This window comes from Pogona vitticeps, chromosome 2, assembly GCF_051106095.1.
Source record: "Pogona vitticeps strain Pit_001003342236 chromosome 2, PviZW2.1, whole genome shotgun sequence".
Lineage (NCBI taxonomy): Eukaryota > Metazoa > Chordata > Lepidosauria > Squamata > Agamidae > Pogona > Pogona vitticeps.
Window position 1 is genome coordinate 196,615,448 of NC_135784.1, and position 25,476 is coordinate 196,640,923.

Here is a 25,476-nt window from a genome sequence, read left to right on the forward strand (position 1 = left end):
AACAAGTTCCTTTTGAAAAATAATACTCTAAGCTCTCCCATTTCCCCATGGGATGGGGTCTTAATGACTGCAGATCAGTTTAAACCACAGAAGCCCGTGGCACAGGGTCAGAAGACCAGCAGTCGTAAGATTGAATCCACGCGACAGAGTGAGCTCCCGTGGCTTTGTCCCAGCTCCTCGCGAACCTAGCAGTTCGAAAGCATGTACAGTAAATGTGAGTAGATAAATAGGTACCACCTTGGTGGGAAGGTAAAACGGCGTTCCCTAGTCATGCTGGCCATGCGACAACGGAACCTGTCTTCGGACAAGCGCTGGCTCTACGGCTTGAAAAATGGGATGAGCACTGCCCCCTAGAGTCGGACATGACTGGACTAAAAATGTCAAGGGGAACCTTTACCTTTTTCCCCCTTATTTATGTCAATGGATCATAGATTTTACTGTAGACATGGCTGTATCTGCAGAAGTGGACCGTAAATCTATGACAGCACATGCTGGGGGGAAAATTGTCTTAACAGCGTCACACTACTTTTGTTTTGTTGCTGTTGTTGTTGAAACATACAGGCATAGTTACCTCTCTGAAAACAATTAGATATTCTACTACATCATGGAAAAGTGTGAAGGCAAGAGGATAAGGGGATGACAGAGGATGAGATGGTTGGACAGTGTCATCGAAGCTACCAACATGAATTTGACCCAACTCTGGGAGGCAGTGGAAGACAGGAGGGCCTGGCATGCTCTGGTCCATGGGGTCACAAAGATTCAGACACGACTAAACGACTAAACAACAACAACTACATCATAGATACCATTGTTTTATGTTGGATTGTTTTAATGATTATATGGTGCCTGAAATCCATTGGTAAAGAATAGTAACATCTTTTCTCAATCGTTCTGTGACAAACCAGCTTTAGGACTCTGTATGAAATATCTTTACAGAGGGACTAACTGAAAAGGTCATTGTAGTCAGCCTGGCTTTTTTCTTCTTGGGATCCCAATACATCAGGAAGACTATTTTCCTTTGGCAGCTGGACAGATTATTTCCATCATAACTCAACTGGCATGTCTTCCAATGCTTTCCCCTCAAAAACTCATCAGAGAGGCCATGACAGATGCTCCATAGCACAGTGCACCACTAGCTTTCCACTACTAGCAACCAATTGTCAAGTCAGTCAACCAACAGCTGTCTTTCATCTCCCTTATCTCTTCTGGCAATCCTATATCGCTTTTTCCTCTATTTCAGATGGTGTCTTGACTTGAGCAGACCCTTGGCCTCTTAAGCCTACATCTTTTAAAGGAGAACTCTGACATTGGACATGTTTTCTCAAGAAGACAAGATCACGCACCACACTATGTCAGAAATGAAACTGGCATCTCAGATGGAATCTTCTTCTTCCAGTTTTCCATTGGCGCATCCTAGTTATGTTCAGATTTTTTTTTTGTTCTGGTGCCTTAACAGTAATTATTGGCTAAGGTGGGGTTGGACTATTTTGATTAGTCTAGAGATCAATTTTCCACCCATTGTAGCCTCTGGAGCCCCTTCTGAGTGCTGGGGGTAGGGTGGGGGGGAGCAAAATACAAAATTTTCAATGGTTGGAAGTTCACTTCATTTTTTTAAAAAATTGGAGTTTGGGAATCTTAAATTGAGGAGGGGGCCCAGCGAACTATTTAAAACAGTGGTGTCGAACTGTGGCCCTCCAGATGTTCTTGGCCTTCAACTCCCAGAAATCCTGGCCAGCAGAGGTGGTGGTGAAGGCTTCTGGGAGTTGAAGTCCAAGAACATCTGGAGGGCCACAGTTCGACACCACTGATTTAAAAGATAAAATATTATTTCTAGAGGCGTATCGGAACTGCAGTTCACCTTTTATTCCTGAACAAAAGAATAGGCTAAGGGAAGACTGAGTGCTGCAAAAACAAATAGCCAAACAAGCAAATCAAAAAAGAACACCCTTGTGGGGAGCAAACCTCTACTTTACCGTCCTCCAAACACGTTAGTCTTTTACCAAAAAAGTCTGCACGCACACTTTTTTTTAATTAATCAGCTAATAGTACAGTGGTTGGACATCCCAGGAAATCTTGCTTCCCTGCCTCCCACAACCCTGTCTTTGCCCATGTAGTCATGACTCAAGGATGGAACTGGGTCTTCAGACCACTTCCATTGCTTTTGAGATATTATACTACACTTGATCTTAGCCAAAAGGCCGAGAAGCCACTTGTACTGGCTTAGATTATTTTTCTCAGCAGATCAACTGGAATACGTGCACTATATGCTACTTGATTCCCAGCATAGTCAGTGGCAATCTTTCATCCAACAACAACAAAAAAAGGTCCATAGGCATCCCCCTTGAACATATTCTGATGGCTGGGCAGAAACAGACCCTAAGAGCTCTCACCCAGAGGCTATACGTCATTGAAAAGCAGGAACTCTTTGCCCAGATAAACAGAATGTGCTTCCCTTTGTCACATAGTGTTTTTCCACCATATTACGGACCCTTGTGGGCTACCTAAACTCACTCTGCTCAGGTCTGTAGAGCATTCATGCTGGCTAGATTGAATGTGCTCCCCTCAGCCCTTCTTCAGGGCAGATTTAAGGGAATCCCACACCAAGAAAGATTCTGCCCATGTGGAAAAGGGTCCCCTGAATTTCTGGCACATATGCTTTTATACTGCCCATTTTATGAACAAATCAGGAATAACCTAATCCGCCCATTGCTGAACGAGTTCCAAGGCTACCCTTCCAGTTGGTTAGTACAATACTGCTTATCAGACTCAAACCCTTACATCATTGCGCAAGTAGCAAAGTTTTTCCTAGCTGCAATGTGTGAGAGGGCGGAGTTTGTTCCAATCACCTAATCTCTCAATGTACCCATCTTCCTGCAGCCCCTCCCATTATTTTACTGTATACTTTTTTGTATAGGTGCTGCGATCATAATAAAAGTGCTCAGAGATATTATACTGCAAGGCAGGAAAGGGTTTGAAGCAGAGGCAGAGCTGCTTCTTGGCCACTTAACTAGAAAATAGGCATGATTGGAATCCAGGTAAATGAGTCCAGAATCTAAGTAAAACCTGGCCAGTGAGGTTGTATGGCAACCCATAGTGAGGAGGGAGCAGGAGGAAGGGAGGAGATGCAGCATTGCAGGATGAACTACTGCAAAATGCTGGAAAAAGAAGTCACAACAGATTATTCACATGTTCACCTTTCAGAATCATGAATTCCACTGTGGAGAGCTGCTGGGCAATTTTCAGTCCAGCTCTCCTTTCTATACTTTAGGCTTACCCTAAATGTGTAGCATCTAGAACCTGAAAATTATTATTATTTATTTAGAGCCCCCTCTGAGATCCTAAGTTGTATCTGCTTCTGAGTTATGGTAGCTCTCTAATGGTTCCTGGGTACAAAATACTCAGACATTGTTTACCAATCCCTCCTTCTGGTGGCACTCTGGGACTTTGCAAATAGCAGGGCACACCGCCCCCACATGCTCTGGCTGACCTGGGCCTGCCTTTCTCTTTGGAAGCACAGCAGGAATTTGAAATACCAACCCCACAGGAAGTGCTCCTAGCAAATTGGAAGGAAGGAAGGAAGGAAGGAAGGAAGGAAGGAAGGAAGGAAGGAAGGAAGGAAGGAAGGAAGGAAGGAAGGAAGGAAGGAAGAAGGATAGTAATTGACTCTCTGTCCAGTTTCAAAGAGAGAACATATTCCCTCAAGATGGCCACTAGCTGGAATTTGGATTTCTTCCTTGCAAAGAAAAGAGGAGTGTGCTCCTTGGTGCTGTTTCCCCCCCCCCCCTCTCTATCGAGGCTCAGTCTAGTTTTTATTATTTTTATTGGTTGTTAAATTATTATTTCTGGAGTTTTGAGTTTTGTATTGCCAAAGAAGAAGAGTCATAGTTCTAGATTTTCTGCCTCGGGCACCAGAATAACTTGGTGAGCCCTAAGCATTGCATACCATGACTTTGGAAGATGGGGATTCCATTTGTGGGTATTCTTCAGGTAGCAAAATGTATTAGGCCAGGTATGGGGTGGCAGCATCTATTCTTCAGCCTAGAGGCAAGGATCAGAGTGCTTTTGTCTTCATTTCCACACTTGGAGTGCAGATTGATCAATATTAATTTCATTTCCCCTTTTACTTAAAAAATGCAAACAGTAATACTAGAAAGTTTGTTTTTCAAAAGCATCACAGAGGACTGCTGTGTAAGTGTGTAATACTGCAGGTGTTAACCAATCTATATTTTTTATAGACAGCATTTGTTCCAAACTCACATACGGTTGTACCTCGGTTTACGAACACCTCAGTTAATATAATTTTCAGTTTACGTATGAAAATCCATTAAAAATAATGCCTCGGTTTACAAATTATTTTTGCAATACAAAGCAAGTTTCGCCAGGATGCATTGTGTCCGGGAGGATTATAGTGCCACCCCCGTGAATGCTGAAGTCTATGGGTAGCACATGACATTGAGCGTGAAGGTGTTGGAGTGGTTTTTGCATCGAGTTTTAGAGTCGTTCTGAAGAATTTTTGCAGCCGTTTTGGGAACTTTTTTGGTGCATTTCTCAAGCGGTGGAAAGGTAGGGAGCTGAGCTTTGTCGTTGGGAAACCATGTCTTGGTTTACAAATTTTCCGCAATACGAAACATCCCGGAGAACACATTAAATTCGTAAACCGAGGTACCACTGTAATAGAAATTGATCATGAGATGGGAATTAATGTTTAGCATCAACATAGTGAGAGCACTTCTAAACAAACCCCCCTGATCTAAACCTTTTTACTTTTTTCTTCACTTTCCATAAGTTCAGCTCTCTAGAATAATTTCACAGTAAACAGAAATGCAGGCTGTTTTATCTTCATCTTTTGATCCTTCTCTCTTCAACCCAATTCAACATAATGGTAACATACTTTATATATTTAAATACATATTATCCACAGAATCTTTTCTGAAAATTGTCTGCAAGGGCAAATCAGTGCTTAGTTACGAACAATAGCAACTGTCGTGCCATGAAGATGCCGTAAATCATAATGAGCGGCTTCATCATCACCATCCTATTCTGCTCCTCCAAGTTTCATCCTAATTTAGAATACTTCTAACATATCTTACACACTCAAATAGAAGCTTCCCAACATTTCTCTCACAATCATTTAGATGACTCGTGCTGGTTGGAAACCTGAAATGTGACTGCTTCTAACAAAGAGCCCATCTGTCATCAACTACCCATAGGCAGAAGACTAAAGCTACTGTTAATACTTTGCAGAACAATGGTCACTGTAACAAGAGGTATTGTCCCAATGAATGCACAACAGCCGCTTTGCAAAAAATACATTTTTACTTGAAATCCATTCAGGAACAAGAAGAAGAACAGCCGTCTCTGTCCAATGATCCCAACAGCAGCTGCCATTATACACCTTTCATAGGCCCTTCCTTATAACACAGTTCTACAATGCTAGAAAAATCTTGAAACCAATGTACTGTATCTTGGAAACATTAACTCCCTTAAGAAGATCTGCATCAAGTTCAGTTTGGGGGGGGGGAGCATTTTGAACAACAACTCCCAGAATTCTCAGACAAAATTATTTTGAACTACAATTTCCATAACCCCTAGACAGCATGGGTAGTGGTCATGTTGGCTAGGAGAATCTGAGAGTTTTTGTTCAAAAGGGGGGAAAAGCACCCCTCTGTCTAGTTCCAGGTTCAATCAGCAAGGGTATAATGTGAGGCATCACCTCAGTTAGGAGACTTTCTCCCACAGTGTATTCAACAATGTTTTTCTAGAAATATTCTAAAAGTTGCCTATTTGGGACCGATCTTTGTGGCTCAGGATCAAGTTGGGGAAGATGGGAAGACATCATTTATTTACATGACATTTTACTCTCTTTCCTAACTTTTGCTCATATTACCTGTCTCTGCCTTCAGGATGTGGCAGGCTATGAACAGGAGGAAGGGAAGATGAAAGAGTAAGAGGAAAGGAGAGAAATGGCAACTGGTGCATATTTAACCTATTACCTGAGATCCAGAGGTTCTATATTTTATTTAATCAATTTCAGAGGTGGCAACTGAAAGGACTGGCCCAATTTCACCATGCTAAATTAACCTCATCAACCAAGAGGCATCTTAAAATCTTTTTTTTAAGGGCATTTTCTGCTGGGTGAACTGGTATGTAACTCCTGAATACAAGTATTGATTTCAGTAAATTAATTTTTAAATAAGCCAGGGTTGTAAGAACAATTAGAATAAAAAAAAAAATCAGCCAGCTAACAATAAGTATAACAGCAAGATAAAACAGCTGCATTCAACAATTGAATTAGAGATCATAAATGTGGAAAAATAAACAAGAGTCTTGTCTGGACTAAGACAATAGAGATAAGTTGTGTTTCCGCAACAGTCTATGGGCTGTGTTCTGAGTTAGGATACATCCAAATGGGAGGTTGACGTGGTCTGATTCCTGCTTAAAAAGTTATTATCTTTAGTGTGATCTATTTTATCTACCACTTGAGCAAATCGTTCTGTTCACATTGATCAGTGCTTTTTCTCCCGTGAGAAGGGTCTAGACAGGTCTCTGGAGTGCTCTAATTTGTCTCCCTTTCAATTAATGACTTTCTCCTTCCTGTCTCCTTTCCCTGCTTTTTCCCACAGCTGTCATTCAGTGGGCTGTAGCAACTTTTCTTTCTGTTTTTGTTAAATAAAGTAAGCAACATAGCGAAACAGCAATGCATTTACTTAACACGATACACATTATGGTTCTTATTTTAAATGAAGGAAGGAAGGAGGGACACATCTGTTTTAACTGGGGGGGGTGGAACAGAGAGGGATGCAGTTCATCAAGAGTCTGAGTTTGAGAGAAGGCAAACAATATCCACCCTTCTCCAGCAGATGACAACCAGACCAGCGGTGGAGAACTATGCCAATATTGGAAAGACATCCATAGAGACTGATAGGTCTAAAACGCCCATCAATTCTGGTCCCTAACCATGATGTAAAAGCAAGGCATCATGATTTCAATGTGGGCAATCAAATGTTGGTCCTCAGTCCAGTGAAACAATAGTAAGCTTCAAACAATGTGGGAAGGTCCTTTTGTGATGAAGAAAAAAGTTAATGCGGTGAAATTTATTTATTTGTTTTATTTGTCTGCTGCCTCTCTCCCGATAAGTGAAAATATGTAATATGTAAGACCTGGAACTAGTCTGAAGCCAAAAGTTTATTATGCCAAAAGTTTAAAACCATATGTGACCAGAGATAAAGTGACTCCTATATTCATTACGTGAAAATAAGGGAAAAGAGTAATGCATGGGAGATTAATTACGATGTATTTTGTAAAATTATTGTTCACATTTTTTTATGTTCTGTAGTCTTAGACAGTTAATGTACTCATAGACTTCTGTCAAGGTTATTTTTTTCTATCGAAAAGTTTTTTGATAATTGTGGTCATCAGAAGCTTTAAATGTTAAGTTTAGTCCTAATGAATTGCATTGTCTTGAATGGGTTTTCATAGGTGTTAGAACCATTCCGGCTTTATGCGTAACACAGAAAAGATTGGATCTGGAATGTGCTACCTGCTTTGATTTGAAATAAAATAAAAATTGTGTTGGTGATTGGGTAATTTTTCTTGCAAGAAACTGCTGGATAGCTCAGTGGTTTAGGCATCAGGGCTGGACTAGATGATCTATTCCAGTTTGGCAGTTCTAAGATGATGACAATTAAACAGACACAGGTTATTACATGTTTGTTTATGGATTAATTCATCTCTCTTCTTTCCTCTAAGTTATCAATCTTGGGTTTGAGGGGCAGGGGAATCAATAGAAAAAAAGAGGCATGACAGAGAAGGGGGGAAATTATTGTGTGTGTGCACGTGCATTTATGTGTTTGTAGAATTGCCTGTGGATACAGAACTTCTGGTGGCAAAAATAAAAGGAAGAAAATACACTATGTATAATACCATCAATATATCTTGTCTATCATAGTACTGCATAAATAGGATTTTTTAAAAAAATTAAATGGTAAATAGATAAAAATAAAGGAGGGGATTCCCCAACCCACCAAATATGTCACAGGTTTGTAATCTCTGATAAAATCACCCACAGCTTTATTTTGATATGCAGTAATCATCCACACGGGCTACACAACAGGATAAACAGGAGCATGCTGAATTGGGAAAAAAAGCCGTAGCACAGGGCCAGAAATGAACAAGAAACTTTAAAAAGCTGTGAGATAGAGCACTCTTAAGTCAAAACATGTATGGATTCTGTAATTTGATTCAAACTAGCCCACATCAAATAGCAAGCTATATACCCATCTGAGCAGACCCTTAATTGCCTTGACTTAGGTTTCTGAAAGTCTTCAAGGGCCTCTTCTGAAAAAGATGGATTCAGGAATATCCCCAAACATCAAAACTACTATTCAGTGGTGAGAGAACTTTATTCGCTAAATAGGTTGTCCACCACACGGGATATTTCCGTATTGTATGGATGGATTCAGCTTCTTGGCCCTCAAACAACTGATTCCTGATCGCAGGTCAGAAACTAGCCCAGCATATACTCTGTCTCTCCTCAGTCAGGTAAAAATGAAAAACAGAACTGGGTATCATCACCATGCTAATGAAGCTGCACTCCAAATTTTCATATGACCGCACTCAACAGCTTCATGTTGTTGTTGAAGACCAAGAGGACAAGATAGATTAAATCCTGTAAGAATATCTTTCAATAGACAATCTGAGACAAAGTAGTACCGTTATCATTGGGTTGCATCTCTTCAGTAAAATAATTGAAACACGATGGTTCCAACCCAGAAATCATATCTCAGAAAACATACAGCACTGACAGTATCAAAGGTTGTTACGTGGTCCAGCAGAAAAACTTTCTTCCACAGCCAGACATCCCTTAGAGCAAAACCAACACAGAATTTGGTTTTGTAACACTTTAAAGTTCTATGGGGCTATTTGTTTTGCAAACACCATTTCACAAAAACTTCTTATTCACAGTTCTCTAACAGACAATATGAGCAATTATAAGAATTTATTTATTTATTTATTTATTTGATTTTTATATCACCCATCTGGCTACTAAGGCGACTCGGTGCAGTTTACAAATTCTACAATATTATAAAACAATACAAAAGATTAACCAAGTAACAGCTTAAAAGAAAATGCAACAACAATGACAAGTAAAATAATTAAAGTAATAAAAAGGTATGGTGGAGGAGTTGAAGATTTAATTATTAAAAAGCACTGCTGTATTATGATGTTCTAAAGTCTGGGAAGGCCTGTCTGAACAGCCCTGTTTTTAGTCTTTTGAAACTTTCCAGTGAAGGGGCCAGGCAAATTTCGGGCGGAAGACTATTCCAGAGTTGCTGAGCGACTGCTGAGAAGGCCCGATTTCTAGTCAAAATACTTCAATTTGTGCACCAAGGACCTTGGCAACAGCACCAACGCAGACATTACTTGTAGAATTGCAAAGTTCAAGTGTCCTTTTGAATTCAAACTCAGACAAAATTTCAAGATATCTTTCTCTACTGAGCTGCGTATCCATAACACAGGAGAAGCAGCTCCACATGCAGAGTCTTCAAAACCCTAGAAGAAAATAACAGTTCAATTGCATATACATAAATCCACTATGTGGATTGACCTCTCCAACAAAAACATACAGTATAGGAATTATACCTTGATCAAGATGGCAAGGTCCTTGGAGGTCTAAGTGGCAACAGCAGCTCCAGCCTCTTCAGCTCTCCCGCTCTTTCCGATTCAAATTCTTACTCTTAGCCCTACTTTTTCTTAGTCCCATCCCTTTGGGCTGAACCAATATTTCACAGCGGTTACACTTTACTTACCTTGATTTTTGGGATCTTGTTTATATATGCTGAACGCACTTTTGACTGAAATCTCACCTATTTTTAATGCATAATTTGTGGGTTAACGTGGTTTCTTTATCCAACAAACCATTGTTTCCTCTGGCAAAGAATGTGACAAGTAAATGGCCACATACAGAAATAATTCTGGGACTCACGGTGGTGCACCAGGTGTAACATCCTGCTCCAAAAACACTGGCACATATTGTGGGTCATGGTGCCCTAATTTCTTCTCAGTTCTCTGTGTGACTGTGGGAGCCTGAAAGATGGGTAACTACTAGCACCCAATAAAGGAATGTGTCAGAAAGGCAGAGAAAAGTAGATGGAATAGACATTTGTTCTGACAGAGCATGGGAAGCATCCCAGCTCTTTTCAGGTAAACACCATAACTTACGAGACATGTGTTTAGCAATTGTATAAATATTGGCAAGAGCGGAGGAAAGCTAACAGGGATAAATGATGAGAAGTCATGGTGACTTCTAAGAAAAGCTCCGGCCTCTTTCTTGCCTACCTTATATGGGCTACTCCACCACAATGTTTCTTTTGCTTTTCAACATGACATCTCTCATCCCGGAAAGGAAAAATTATGTAGGTGTGGACAGGGATTTCCCCTCAATAATAGCACAATCAGAGGATTCCCCTCCCCCCCCCACCCTCATAGCGTTGGCCACCACAAACCAAGAGCCAGCCACCTGCTCCAAATATATTGTCCTTCCAGGAGAATTAAGTGGAAAAGGAGGCACCGCAAGCACTTGAACCCAGCAGGCAGAAATCCCGGAATAAAGCCCATCTAGCTGAGCCTCAAACCGTGCAAGATGGCCTGGAGTGCACTTGCTTTAACTGGTAGAAAACACTGGATGAAACCCTGTTGCTGTAATGTATGCCATGTAAGACTAATTATGTCATTGGCAGCGGCAATTTTTCAGAAGTTAATGATTTCTAATTTCTCCCTCAAAGGCACTGAAATTCCTGTGTAATCCCCCTTTCACCAATGGGAAGCTGTTGAGGGGGGGGGGGTCACAGGATGGGACGGAGAAGTCTTGAATGACCAAAAATCAAAGCTGCTGGAAAAGTTGTCCTGCCAGTGGCTTGCTGGCTTGTTTTCTTGCTTACTTACTTATTTATTGTAATTAAATATTTCCCTCTCCCATCCTACGAAACCCCCTCCCCAAAAATAGTTTGCCAATAACAAAAAGGGGGACCTTGGGACCTGTGGGAGAGAAGTTGAAAATATGGAAGTTCTGAAAAATTGCTGCTGTTGCTGCTGCTGACGTTATCAGCCTTATGAGGTGTAAGTTACAGCTAAGGGATTTCATGCTTTTGTCATGTTTTTGTCTCAGCTCTTTTTGCGCTTGCATTACACATGAATCAGTTGTTTTGTCTTGTGACTGGTTCTTTCTGGGAGGGAAACAGAGATTCCATTTGTAAGTTTTGTAGCTCCAGTTTGACCATCAGTGGGTCAGGTGACCTTGAGAAGTCGATCATCTCACATTTTCCTCCATACTGCGGCATCCTTTGTCCTTCCACTGGGGCATGCATAGCAGGTACTGTAGCCTCTTCTTTCTTTTCCTTCTCACAAGCAATAGCTGCTTAGCGTGACCACTTCCTATCATACCCGAGCATGTTTACCTGCTCAAGCTGAATCACTGTTTCCACTCTCATGGAACAGTTCCCCTTTGCTTTTTCTAGGCCAGGTCCTGGCTCTACTGAACAAGGCCAGAGGAGGCTCTCCTGCACTGTATCTGATCACAGTAACTCATTCCATAGTTGCACCAGGAGTTCCATAGGGGCGCTGTTTCCATAGACATTGTTACTGTTGCCAGGTATATCAGCACGGGTACAGTACTGCCAATCTGATTGAAACTTCATTCTCTCCCATCGTCACTCAAAACATAGGCAAATTGATGCACTCATCTTAACTTTTCCTTCTTGTTGAGACATACAAACACTCAGATATTAATGTTGGGAAAAGGGAGTCAGTATTTAATGAACAACACACAGTAAGAGAAACGTATTTAAAGCTTCCATATAACAAACAGTTCACAGGGCCATGACACCTTCAATTCATTTTGAGCAACATACCCTTTTGATGCACTCAGTCAAACGCTACTCCTAACTCAAGGAAGGCATTAGAAAATCACAGTGTTTTCCTCATACAGTACTTGCCACTTTTCATTGTCCTGCTGAAGAGGAGTAAGTCTAAGCCCAAGCTTCCAAAGGACAGCAGGATTGAGAATCAGAATCAGCATCAGCAAATAATGTTAAAAAGTAAAGGAACTTCTGGATAGCTCAGTGGTTCAGATCTCTGTCTGCAGAGCCAGAGGTTGGGAGTTTGATTCCCCACTGGACTTATTAGACAAGGGCTGGACTTTATGGTCTACACAGGGTCCCCTCCAGCTCTGCAGTTCAAAGATTATTATTATTATTATTATTATTATTATTATTATTATTATTATTATTATTATTATTATTATTATTATTATTATTATTATTATTATTATTATTATTAGTAGTAGTAGTAGTAGTAGTAGTAGTAGTAGTATTAGTATTAGTATTAGTATTAGTGTTATTGTTATTATTATTATTATTATTATTATTATTATTATTATTATTATTATTAGTAGTAGTAGTAGTAGTAGTAGTAGTAGTAGTAGTAGTAGTAGTAGTAGTAGTAGTAGTAGTAGTAGTAGTAGTATTGAAAAGGAACAGTACCCACCATTCATTTCTATGAGAGAAGTAACATGGAAACCTCTCATCCACCAAAGTGACAGTCTAATAAAAGAAAGCTGTTGGCTGGGGAAGGGGCATGCAAAGTGTTCTTCTACTGGGACATGATACTTCCTAGAGATTGCCCTGCTTGTCAGTCCCTCTGCTTCTGCCTCTTTTAAGCTGAACATTCTCAGTCGCTTTGTTTTGTACTGAGACGGCCTCGCTGAGTGACTGACATTTGAAGTGATGGATGGATGTTTGCTGTACTGTACTTTGCAAATGTAGGTGGAACTGGTTTGAATGAAGGAGCCCCCATTTCACTCCCTGCAACTTGAGAACATCTTGCTTGTTGACAGATGATGGTACTGGAATTTATTGTACACTTTCAACCTAATGTAATAACAATGCCACTATTGTGCCTGCAAATGATGCGGTGCATGCGGAATTCTAGCTTGAGGGAACATTGTCTGTCTTCCCTGCCAAGGGATCTTGGAGCACACGTCATGGGTATCCTGCACATTCTGGAGCAGGGGCTTCTTTCACACAGGGGCACACATGCAAAGCTTTTGGTGCCTCGTCGTTAACCCAGGTGGACCGAGAACATGGACCAGTTCATGTCTAACACTCTCTTCTGCACCTGCACATGAAGGGGAGGATTTGTGATGTCGGGAAATCTGTTGTTTATTTGACCTAACTGACCTTTTAAAAGAGGAAACTATGACGAACCTCTTTTGAGCACCACAGGGTTCATTGCAATGCCATTTGTAAACAGAAACAATTCATGCCACAGCCTGTTCTTGCAATATATGTTCTCTGTGCCCCAACTGCCTCACATCAGCACAGCTAAAAAGAGCAAGTAAGAGGTCAAGCTAGATACAAGGCAGGGATTCTGTGACTTCTTATTTGCCTTTTTTTAAAAAAGCAACCACATATGACCTTTAGAATTTTGAAACTAGTACAGTGGCATGAAATTTCAGCCAATCTCCTCTCCTCTCGTCTCCCTGCCCCACCCCCCATTTTCCTGTTGAACCATTTGTACCTGTGCTTTTTGCCTGTACATGTGGTCTGGAAAAATACATCATAGAGGATCTGCACCATGTGTTTTCACAGGCAGGTAAGTAGAAGCTTCAGAAATACTTGGGTGAGTTTCAGTGGGAGGTCCCCTCCCTCCACATAGTGATTTCAAACAACCATTAGGCTTCAAATGGGAATGGGAGGTCCCAGAAGGGCTGAGACGGTTCAATTTTGCCAGTAGCCTGAAGGCCATGCGCTGAAGGGGTGGGGCTAGAGGTGTTAATTTGCATGTTTTTCTTTTTTAAAAAATGATATTGTAGTTATATATTGCAAAGTTTGCCACCATGGGTATTTGTGAAATGAGAAATGGGTTAACTAAAAAAAAGTTGTTTAAATTGAAAAAGCCCCCTTATCCTCTAGTGGTGAAGTTTTAAAAAATGTCCCATCCCCCCCGCCCCCAAATTAGGGACCTGGATGGGTCCTGCAAAAATATGGCAACATTCCCCCCTCCCCATATCTCTTAGAAAACAGAAGGGAACATTTTGAAGAAAAAATATTCTTCTCCCTCAAACAATTTTAAAATTTGGGTATGTGTGATGGGGCTAGGGGACCTCACGGAAGTCACGTCACCCAACAATGGTGTATAATTTCAGATGATTGGGGCACTGTTGTAATGGTGTTCTGTGTTTACTTTTAGCCAATGCATGCTTCAAATGAATACAGATATCTCAAAGATTGCATATGAAATATGACTCTTGAACATTTACCTGCTGGTATATAAAACAAACTCTAGGAAATTAAAATGCAGTCTTGCTTTCCTCCCCCCTTCCCCCCTCCTCTGAATCAACAGACTGCAAGGGCTTCAAAGGAACCGCTTGTGTTCTTTGCTGTCAGTGAGCTGTGCTTTAGGGAGTCCCTTAGAAATGAAGAATCATTATAAATCCTTTCTGATCATCAGACTTATTTTTAGTGACAGAGAGGCAGGTATCACATCAATAAACCTCAGTGTGAAGTCTACCTAGATCTAAAGATTTTTGGATTTGATGCAAGCCGAGGGAGTTGTTTTATTTATCCGAGTTTTTAGAAACGATAATTAAAATTAACACAGAAAATCTTGTACATAAAGTAATGGGTGTTATGAGATCAGTGTTTACAACCTTCAAACTACTTTTTTTCTAAATTAAATTAGAGACTCATTTCTCTTAAATTTCAAAAGGGTTTACATTTATATCAGGTATAAGTTAAAGTCACCTGTTCTCAGAGGCATCCCCCCCCCCACTGTGTTTCTGCACAAATCATGGATATGGGCATAGCTGCAGATTAGATAGAGGCATGCCACATGCACCGATTCAAGAAGAGATGCAATGAGCAGCTGATATCTGCAGGTAGGTAACTGTGCTTCACTTTTACATTGGAAGTAATATGAATGCTCACATACAGTATACAGTGGTACCTTGGTTTACGAACGCCTGGGTTAACATAATTTTCGTGTTACGAAGGAAAATCCACTGATAATAATGCCTCGGTTTACTTTTATTTTGCTGTACAAAGGAAGTTTCGTCAGGGGGCATTGTGCCTGGAGGTTTATAGTGCCACCCCCGTTCCTATGCCAATCTGCATTTTGGTTTATGAATTTTCCACATTATGTAATGTCCCGGAGAACTCATTAAATTCATAAACCGAGGTACACCAATGTGACGATTGCCCATGTCACTCATGCCATTCATATTCATGAACTGATTTGCATGAGCCTATGAGAGGACTGGAGAGGCAAAGTCAGCAGCTACATGAGGCTTGGCAGGAGAAGGAGGAGTCAGATAAGGGCTGGTCAGTTAGAGAGAGAGGGACTGATTTATATTGCGGAGTTAGTCAAGCTTCTTTTTAAAACACTTTCACTGCGGTTTTGAAAAATAGATTTTGAAAAATGGAAACCAGAACAAGAATTTAAATCAAAGGAGCTAGCTATGAAAAACCAATTATAATTGGAAAAAGCCAGGGCTGAAGAGAAAGCTAAGGAGCTACAGCTCAAGGGATTAGAGACTATGGAGAAAGAAAAGGCCAGACAAAAGGAAATATTTTATTTACTTATTTATTTATTTTATTTATACCCCACCCATCTGGTCTTGCAACCACTCTAGGCGGCTATTGATTCTGAGATGAAGAAAGGTCCAGAAAAAAGGAGAGGGCTGAGGCTAGACAAATGGCATTTGAGCAAGAAAATAGACAAAGTGAAATGGAATTCCAAATACAGATGGAAACATTAGAATTAGCTTCTCAAAATAATAATAACAACTCTAGTGAGGGAAATCTCTCAAAAATCGACCTACAGAAATTTCCCCAATATAGGAAAGGAGATTGCCATGAATCTTTCCTAATTTCATTTGAGAGAGCATGCTGGGACTTTGAGATTAAGGATAATGAAAGGATGATAGTGTTGAGATCACAAATAAATGGAGATTTAGCTAAGCTTTATTCTCAGATGCCTCTGGAGCAAGCTAGAGATTTTGAGACATATAAGAAAATCGTATATTCTAGATTTGGCATAAACGCAGAACACCTTAGAAGAAAATTTCGTTCCCTTACCAAAAAGCCTAAAGAATCTTACACCCAGTTGGGGGCTAAATTAATGTTTGGACAAATGGATGGAATGTGAAAATGTCACTTCTCTAGACCAAATGAAAAATGTAATTGGTGTAGAACAATTTTATTTAGTGTTGCCAGGAGAATTGCATTATTTGGTCAAGGACAAAAATTCTAAAAATGTATCACAGGCATCTGAACAAGCTGATTTCATTAGTGAAATTAGAGATCCTTGATTTTCTGAGGTAACAATTGGTAGAAAAGTGTGGAACGACAGGAGAGGACCCCCACCGAGTAGAGATTACCTCAGAAGTACCCAAGCTACTGAAAGCCATTTTGGAGACAGACCCTCATCTCTAGAGCACAGTCATCTGAAACCTAATAGTCCTGAGGGAAAAGTTAATAAGGCCCTTTGTTTTGAACCCAAGGCCAGTAAACAGTGTTATACGTGTGAGGAAAAAGGTCATTTGTGGGCTCATTGTGAGACTCAAAAGACTAGGGATTGTAATCAGCATAAAGGTGGAGATTCTAGTCCCCCTAAGGTGTTTTTTTCCTAAAATTTATTTATTTATTTATTTATTTAATTTATATGCCACCCACACCACCCAAAGGTCTCTGGGCAGCTTACAACAATTAATTTTGTGCACAGCATAATGGAATAGTTAACAATGCAGTTGTTGCCATAGCAACACAAGTAACAGAAAGGTCAGAGAGCCAATATCTCCCAGAGGCCAGGGTTGTCCAGTGCTTTCTGATAGAATGTAATCAGAATCTTCTACATAGCTCTGGTGATGTTATCTATGTTGATAATAATAAGTATCTAGCACTCAAAGATACAGTATGTCACCCTGATATAGTCCTTAAGGAAAATATGTTAGACCAGGAAAATATTTCTATTAAAGTGATTGGTTGTGAAATAGTGGTGCTGCCCATGGCAAAAATACCAATGAGAATATCTGATCAAATTCCTGCTTCGTGTTTAATAGGTCTGGATTTAGCTGAGCATGTGCAGAGTGTTTTTGTGACAACTCGCTCTCAGGGAAGGGAAATTGAAGCCACTGAGGGAAATGATGGAGACGGCGTGGCAGGAGAAGGAGGAGTCAGATAAGGGCTGGTTAGTCAGAGGAGAGAGGGGGGGAACAGATACTGAGAGAGCTGGTTAGAAAAATAGGTAGAGAAGGTGGTAATGATATAGCAAGAGAAAGGAAGTATGTACTGAGAGAACTGTGGATGATTTGCTTATGTATAATGTGTATTTGAACTTCTGTTATTCAATCTGCTTCACTTCAATAAATAAGATCTGTTTCTGTTCACAAGTGTTCAGACAAACATCATTTATATTATGGATGGAGGTAATCCACTGGTGGCAGGGAGAGGAAAAAGCGACATGAGCTTTACAGCATCCTTCCCAGGATTTTCTAGGGGAAATACACAGAAGCCGTTTACCCATCCCTCCTTTTGTGGTGCTCTGGGCCTGTGCTGCTTGCCCAAGGTTGCACAGATGACAGAACACATAACTCCATCAGCCACACATATCCTGGGTGATCTGTTGGCCCCTTCTTTGGAGGCACAGTGAGATGTGAACTCTTGGTGCCTGGATCAACTGCCAGGTGCTCCAAGCAATGGAACAGATTAAATCTTTTCTTTTAAGTTAAAGTCTCCTTGGGATTTGGCTTGATATTTATTTATAAGGACAGTACAAACCATTTTAGTCTGAAGGAACAATTCTAGGGCAGGATGATCACTTACCCCTTTCAAAACCTTATTGGCTCTGTTTTGCTCCCTGTGCTTTATATTTATTTTACCGTCACCATGCTCACCCCTGTGCCATCCATTGGCAAGGAGGGAAGTCAAAGAGCCCTCTCATGAAACAGGAGAGTCAAGCAGCAACCGGTCTTTTTTTGAGGAACTACATATGTAGTCCCTCTGGGATACTCAGCCTTCCATCCTTCTGAGGTCGGTAAAATGAGTACCCAGCTTGCTGGGGGGGCAATGTGTAGCCTGTAATTAAAAATTGTAAACCGCCCGGAGAGTGCTTGTAGCGCTATGGGGCGGTATATAAGTCCAATAAATAAATAAATAAATATTCCCAGTTCTTCCAGTCTTAGCAAGGCAATTCCCCATTGTCATAGTTTCCTCACTCAAGGATTCAGTCTTGGGTGGGCTTAGTCTCCCTTTTACTCTTGCCCATCATCCCTGGCCCACAGCACCTGCATACTGGCTCTTCTGCGCCTGCAAGTCTCACTCCAACCACATCAGCCCATTGAACGGATGCGGCCTCCACCAGCGTCAGAACTGGGCTGGCTTGGGCGATAACAAAGAGGCATGGCTGGCTTCAGGGCTCAGCCCTGACCAGTCTGGTTCCTTGGTTGCAGGCTGGTCGAAAAAGCCACATTCCTAGTGAAGCTGGTAATTCCAAGCCTTAGTCCCTAGGACTGGAGCTGGATACGGGGAGTGCGGCAGGTAGCAGAAGTAAGAGGGCACAACTGGGACAAAAGGGTCCTCTGCAGGCTCCAGTTGTCACTCCTCCTTGGCACCTTCTTCCCTCTCCTGTCCCTGTTGGCTTCTCCCTTTATCTGCCTCTGATGTTCCTATTTCTTCTCCCTCCAGACGCTCCCACCAAAACGGTTTCTTTCAGCAAGCCAATCCACCAAAGGTACAGGCCTGACCCAATGAGCCAGTCTTGCCAGATCTCGGCTGGTAAAGGTCCCCAATATCTCCTCCTGCCAGATGCGTTCCATGGCATTCTTGAAAGATGCCCCATTTGACCTTTGCTATGGACTGCCTGCCACCCTTACCTGAAAACCAAGAGGCAAAAAATGAACTGTACCAGACTCTTGACTGTCATAGCTGGCAGGTTGAATTGACAGGCTGTTGCAATCTACAAGCCTCACAGGGGAAATGGAGAGGCTTTGGATTAATAGCTCCACTGTGTCTCTATCCCACCTCTAGAATATCCTGTTTGGGCAGATTTATGCCCACGGAGATGGCCCCAAGTGGAACTGGACATGGGTTTGCCTCCAGCAGAGTTTACGGCTGTAACCAGACCAGGGTACCCGAGGCTGAAGTAGCAGGCTGAACTAGGCTAAAACTAAAGTAATAGTTGGAAGAGCATGCTGGGAAAGAAGAGCATGAACCCATCTGCTCCAAGCTCATACATCACCTCCTCAGCAGGCAAAGGAAACAAAATACTCAGGCTGAGTATGGAACCAATATGGCCACTCTGTATTCAGACATGACCATACCTTCCCATTCCTCTGCCTTCTCTCCTCATATGCCATCTTCATGTGTTTAACCCAGAGCGGAGATATTCCCAATGCCAAAACTGCTGGTGGTGGCTCTGGTGATCAGGACTAGTCCCCCTATTGATACTTTTTGCTTCCCTTCCATGGTCTTTTTCTAGAACTGCCTGTAAGATCAAGCCAGTGCTTACTTATGTTCTGTATTTCAGGCAGAAAACGTCAGTACAACCAGAGATGGAGAAAATTGATTTTTTTTAAAAAAAAACCTCCCATAATACACCAGCCAGCATGACCAATGGCCATGCTGGAATATTCTGGGAACTGTAGTCCCTACAAATAACATCTCCCATCTCTATCGCCAGAGTCATGATATATGAAATTTCAGATATGCACATTCATGTTGCTGCTTAGCCTTGAGGGTATGCATTTTTTTTGTTTTATACGAGCATTGCAATTAAGTTCATAGAAGATACTAACACGTAAGCATCTACTAATTCCTATACCTATCTTAGTCTAGTCCTCATAGCGCAGTGTTCTGGCCTGGCATGAAGTGATAATTAGTACTTGTAGATTCATATAATCTAAAAACTTTAAATTTGGTACATATTATTCCAAGGCATGTTGAATAATAGGGAACAGCCACAAATGTTAAATTTGTTATGCCTCGTCCTCAAACCAGGAAACATTTTGAGGAAACAATTTATGCTTAAGAGATATTTCTCAAACACCAGCAAGATAACTGCTACCTCATAATTACCTGGCATCATAGTAGTAGACTAGGTGACCAGTTGACTAAACTAACTTTCTAAAGCTAGCCAATCAGCCTGCTTGCCTCCAAGGAAGACTGGAGATTAGCTCTGGCAGCCAAGAAAGATGTCATGCCAAGGAGAGTGGACCAACTAAGAGGTCAAATATTTAGTAGAAGACAGAGTGTTAGAGTAAGTAACCAGTAGCACTTAGGAATGAGAAGCTACATGTGCAGAAGACAAAACATAATTTACTATTTAAAAGATTCCCAGTATGGTGTAGTGGATAAAGCACATAACAAGATTCCCAATGTGATGTAGTGTATAAAGCGATGAACTAGGACTCTGGAGACCAGGGTTCAAAGCCTCAGTCAGCCGTTGAAACTCACTGAGGTACTGGAACTGGTAAATCAACTCCTTAAATGTCTCACTTACCTTGAAAGTCATATCAGGGTTGCTACAAGTTGGTTCCGACTTGACAGCACACACACCAACCAACCAACCAGATCTAATCACATTAAGATTGGCTTGACGCTAATGGGGCACAAGTGACCCTCATATCATACTGAAAACTGCCCATTTTTCTCCATTCTGAGTAGCAGCGGTTCTATGGCTGAGACCCTGCCTTGCCTTATCAGTGGGGATTCTTGGTTGTTAATAGATTGAATCTAGATTGAATGTGATGCAAGTACAAAATGGTTACTGAATCCCAAGCCTTCCCACAATTATTCCCAATAAATTCAACTGAACACTAAGCATGCAATTTGCACTACTTTGCAAATCCTTTGGATGAGGTGCTCATGCTTCAATGTGTAGCTAGAGTTTTGCACAGGCAGCAACAGATGGGGGCAACTTATGATACAAAAAATGGTAGATCAGGAAAAGATCAAGGATCCCACTTTCTGCTGCAAAAATACCCTCTTCCCCCAAGAGTACAGCTGTTGTTGTTGTTTTGTGCTGTCAAGTTTCACTCGACTAATGGCAACGCCATGAATGATCCAGCTTTCACACCCGTGCATAGTGATTGGAAATACAAGAATGCTCTTTGTCTCCAGTGACATATCCTTGATGATCTCTTCTAGTTTCTTCATTGCTGCCCTTCTGAGTCTTAATCTTCTGATTACAGAGGAGAGTAGGAGCCCTGCATTTGTGTGACGGGTATCTGTGATGTTAGTTTTCTGGAGTTTACTGCAGTGCCATATACATTGTATGAGGGGACAGGCCTTGTGGCCTTTGTTCTGCCTCCTTGTATGTTGTACAGTACATAGAATTCATTACTATCCGAGGTTTCAGGCATTCATGGTAGATTGTGGAATGGATCCCCTGAATATATGGGGTGGGGGGTCTTACCTGATTTTTTTACAACTGGGTCTCAAGACTTTAGCTACACTTTTTGCAAGTTATGTGTAATTTACCATCAAAAAACTAGCATACCATAAGGGCAGAAAAAACTGATGCATCAGAGTGGTAGCTGGTTTGGTCCGCTGCAGCAAAGCCAATGACGACTCCCACAACACCTTTAAAATTAACATGTTTTATTCAGAATAAGCTTTCATGGACTGCAGCCTACTTCTTCAGATGCAAGAAGTCAAGTGTATCTTGCGCCTGAAATACATCTTGCATCTGAAGAAGAGAGCTGCAGTTTAGAAAAGTTTATGTCGGATAAAATATGTTAGTCTTAAAAGTGCCACAGAGCTTTGTTTTAACTATACAGGCTACTTAGAGATAATTCTATAGACTAAACTAAAGACTAACCAGGGATTGACTGCAGTCTAATGATTAGATTGACAGAGTTAGAGATAGCAACCACTGCTAACGAAATTTATTTACCATGGGGAAAAGAATTGTATCAAAAGCTAAACTAATTTGGTTTAAAAAGCACTGCTGCTCCCCAAAGGCTCTCTGTCCTGACCAGAGGAGGCAGAAATTCTGGAGCTGTAATCTTCCCCAGCATGGAGTTGCCGTAAGAACATAAAACTCGGCAAGACTGGATCCCATCAACTGTCCATCTCCTTCAGCTATTTGCTTTGAACAGCAGTCAGGGAGTTGCCTCTTCGAAGCTCACAAACATTGCCCCACAGAGATAACCAGTATATCCTCACTAGGCCAGCACCTGATATTAGAGGTACACTGCCTTTTGTACAGGGAATTTCAAAAAAAGAAACTCTGATGAAGAGTTCTAAAAAAACTTGAAAGATTGCATTTTACTGTGCATTTACAGCCGATCTTACTAAAACTATTGCCTACCTCTGGATTTTGTGCAAGGAATGCCATTATGAATGGTGGCCAAAGCTGTGACAGATCAGCCTGGCGGTGAAGGCTCTTGGCAGAGTTAAGTTGTCTATGTCTAATGACTGCCCAGGAGTAATAAGAAATTAGACAAACACTTGTTATTTGGTATAAACTTTTGCAGACACCAACCCATTTTCTACATGCATCTGAATAAGTGAGTTGGAGTTCCTGAACGCTTATGCAAAAACAGACTTATTAACCAGTAAGATGCTGTTTTGTTTATTACCGAGTGTAACAAGAAGCTCTAGAAAATTTGAAATCTTGCACATTTTTGTGCATTTGCAGATCTTTTACAGCTGAGCCAGTTTGTTTAATCAAGAATTAATTATGTGTTAAGTTGATTGTGACTTTCAGCAAGCCATCCCAGGCTTTCCTGGGTACATAGATGACTATGTACTTAGAAAAAGTCTACATCTTCTATGTGTGTTCTGTAACATGTGCCCAAGGCTACACAAGCTGGCTTTTCTCCTGTAAGAGAAATGAGGGGTTGACCTCCAGACCCCTGGTGCTCCAACTCACTGAACTCTCTCTCCAACCAGGTATTTTTGTCTGTTGTTCTGTATGGTCAAAGTCAGAACAAACTTTAAACAACTCTAACAGGACTTTCAACCTAAGCGAGATATTTAAGAAGTAGTTTCTGCCAGTCCTCACCACCATGACTTTCCATATCTGAGCAGGGGTTCAGTCCCAGGTTTCCTGAATCCTAGTCCATCTCCCTATCCACTGGGTTTCTTTTTGTCTAAAACAGGGCTGGGCGGGGGGGGGGCATGTGCCCCCCCCCAGTTGCTGTCTGGCTCTGCTTCCCATCAACCCTGACTTATAGCGAGGGATGATGGTCGTTGTGGTTCAGCAACACCTGGAGGGGCCACAGCCGCCTCATCTCTGAGCTGAAGGAATACAACCTCTGTCAGGACAGGAAAACCTAAGAGTGGACGGCGGGACCCCAAGACAGGCGGGAAGCCCTCGTGTATGAGGCTTCCAGAGTCCTTATTCCCCCCCCCCCCGGAAGCTCCTCCTTCCTTCCAGAGCCTCGATGTCCCCTTTCTGTCCCGCCTCTATTGGCGTGCCCGGGCCAGTGGCTTTCCGAGGGGCGTCCTTTCCTCTCCCTCACGACGGTCTTTCCCCCCCTCTGGAGCGCTCCCTCCCACGCCGTCGGAGGGAGTGGGCGCCAGGCGAAGGGAGTCACCTTCCCCGCCAACCAGCGCAAAGCGCGCAGGCAGGCAAGGCTCCGGGCTCTCTTCTCTCTCTTCCCCTCCCCGTCGCCCCGCACCTCCTTCCCAGGCGAAGACGACGAAGCCGCCGCCGCCGCCGCCGCTGCTCACTCTCCGCCCCTCCGCGGCCGGCTTGGGGGGTCTCGCTCCACCACTTGGGGAGAGAAGCCCCTGCATGCTGCGGCTGCAAGCGGCTGCTGGCGGCCAGGGCGCAAGCCCCGCTCTTCGCCCTCCCTCGCCTCGCCCGGCCGCCCGTGCGCCTCCGGGGCGCAAGCCCGCCGCCGCCACCCCTTCCTCAGCCCCGACGCCCGCCACGGAGAGGAGAAGAGAGGCGAGGCGACGGAGACCATGAACAGCACGAAGAGCGAGCCCGAGCCCAGCCCGCCCGAGCCTAACCTGCCGGAGGAAGAGGTACCTACCTGCCTGAGGGGCGGCGGCGGCGGCGCTTTCGCCCGCTTGCTCTCCCGCCTTCCCTCCCTTTCCCTTCCCCTCAGCTGCCTTCGCGCTTGGCGGCGGCCGCTCCTGGGGCGGGCGAGCTTGCGCAACGCGGAGGGAAAACGAAAGGCGCGTCCGTGGGGGGCTGCCAAACCGCGTCGCTTGAGTGGACCGGGAGTTTGCCTTTCTCCAAGTTAGGAGCTGGGACGGGGAGGGGGAGAGGAGAGGGAGCGCTTTAAACAGCAGAAGCCAAACAAAAGCCATACACGAGTGTATTTTGCTTTCTCGAGGTCACGGGCATGCCTTCCCTCAACCTGGGTGCTCCTCTTTCCCCCCACCCACCATTTTATCTCTCTCTCGTGGTCACCACCTTATTAAAAAGGAAATGTTCTCCTTTAAAAAATATTCCAGGCGTTCCGATTAATAGATAACATATCGAGCGCATTCTTTTCCGATGAGTTAAGATGTGGAGAACTTGTACAAAAAGTCCAGGGAGGCTTAAATTTAGAGCTGTCTTCGCGGAAGGTGGTCGCAAAATAAATAAATAACTTTGGAGTCACCCGCGGGTTTTGCACACAGTTGCGATTTTACAGAATTTTAACAGTGCGCGCGTGTTTCGAAATAAACGTGATTTGTTCTGTGGCCCTTACTTTCAGGGAACTGTATAAAAGATTGCAGGCTACGATAATATTAAAATTGTATAAGTAACTTCCAGTGCTGGACGTTGTTACTGCATGGTGGTAAGCGCAAGCCTGGAGGTATTTAATCAGGAAAAAAAAAGGCGCTTTACAGTCAGTGACACTTACTCCCATGCAAGTGGGTATAAGATTGTACGTTCAGCTCTGTCGTCACAATTGGGAGTTCATGAAACTTAGAAATCCCAAGGAATGTTTTATGGCTTCAAAACAATCTCTGTAAGGACTTAGGTTGCCAAGTGAATTTTATTTCTCTGTGTTTGTATTTGCACGACAGGAGCCTGTGGTATGATAATAGGTGGTTTGCTTGGGAAAGTTATAACCCCTGCAGTATTTTAGGTTCTGAAGGATAACGCAGTTTAAGCTGTTATTTGGGGTGGTAAATGCTTAAAACTCAGAAAGTCGGACCCAAAGCTGTTGGCAGCTTCAGAGAAACTTTGTTGAAGCCAAGAGGAAGAGATCAAGAGAGATACAGTATGGATATTAGTGGTTTTGGGAGGACCGAAGGCTTCAGAGTAAACTACCCAGATTAATAGTGTGGCATCTGATAAATCTAAGTGGGATGCAAAGTGTTTGAACAACAGTTCTCGATGAGAAGAAAAACATTTCCCCTACGTTTTGGATTTATTCCACCTGTGTGGAAATAATTGCTGATTAGATTTTAAAGAATATTGATATGTAGGTATCTTAGTCTATTTGGATTTCAGTCTGATATAAAGTGAGAA

The 25,476-nt window shown here is 42.4% G+C and overlaps 1 protein-coding gene and 1 long non-coding RNA gene across 5 annotated transcripts in view; one reads left to right on the forward strand and one right to left on the reverse strand.

Moving 5' to 3' along the window:
- Window positions 1-8,981: 8,981 nt before the first annotated feature.
- Window positions 8,982-24,180, reverse strand: LOC140704781 (uncharacterized). Its single transcript, XR_012084201.2, has 2 exons — window positions 24,041-24,180; window positions 8,982-9,552 (listed from the first exon to the last, which is right to left on the reverse strand). It is a non-coding gene; the product is annotated as an uncharacterized LOC140704781 (long non-coding RNA).
- Window positions 23,410-25,476, forward strand: part of RBPMS (RNA binding protein, mRNA processing factor) — a 99,297-nt gene continuing 97,230 nt past the window's right edge. For 3 of the 4 annotated variants that reach the window (XM_072991873.2, XM_072991872.2, XM_072991874.2), the window contains exon 1: window positions 23,832-24,032. In XM_072991873.2, coding sequence (XP_072847974.2) covers window positions 23,970-24,032 — 63 coding nt within the window. In that variant the 5' untranslated portion in view covers window positions 23,832-23,969. Of the gene's footprint in view, window positions 24,033-25,476 lie in introns of all 4 variants that reach the window. The other variant, XM_072991871.2, reaches the window with a different exon arrangement.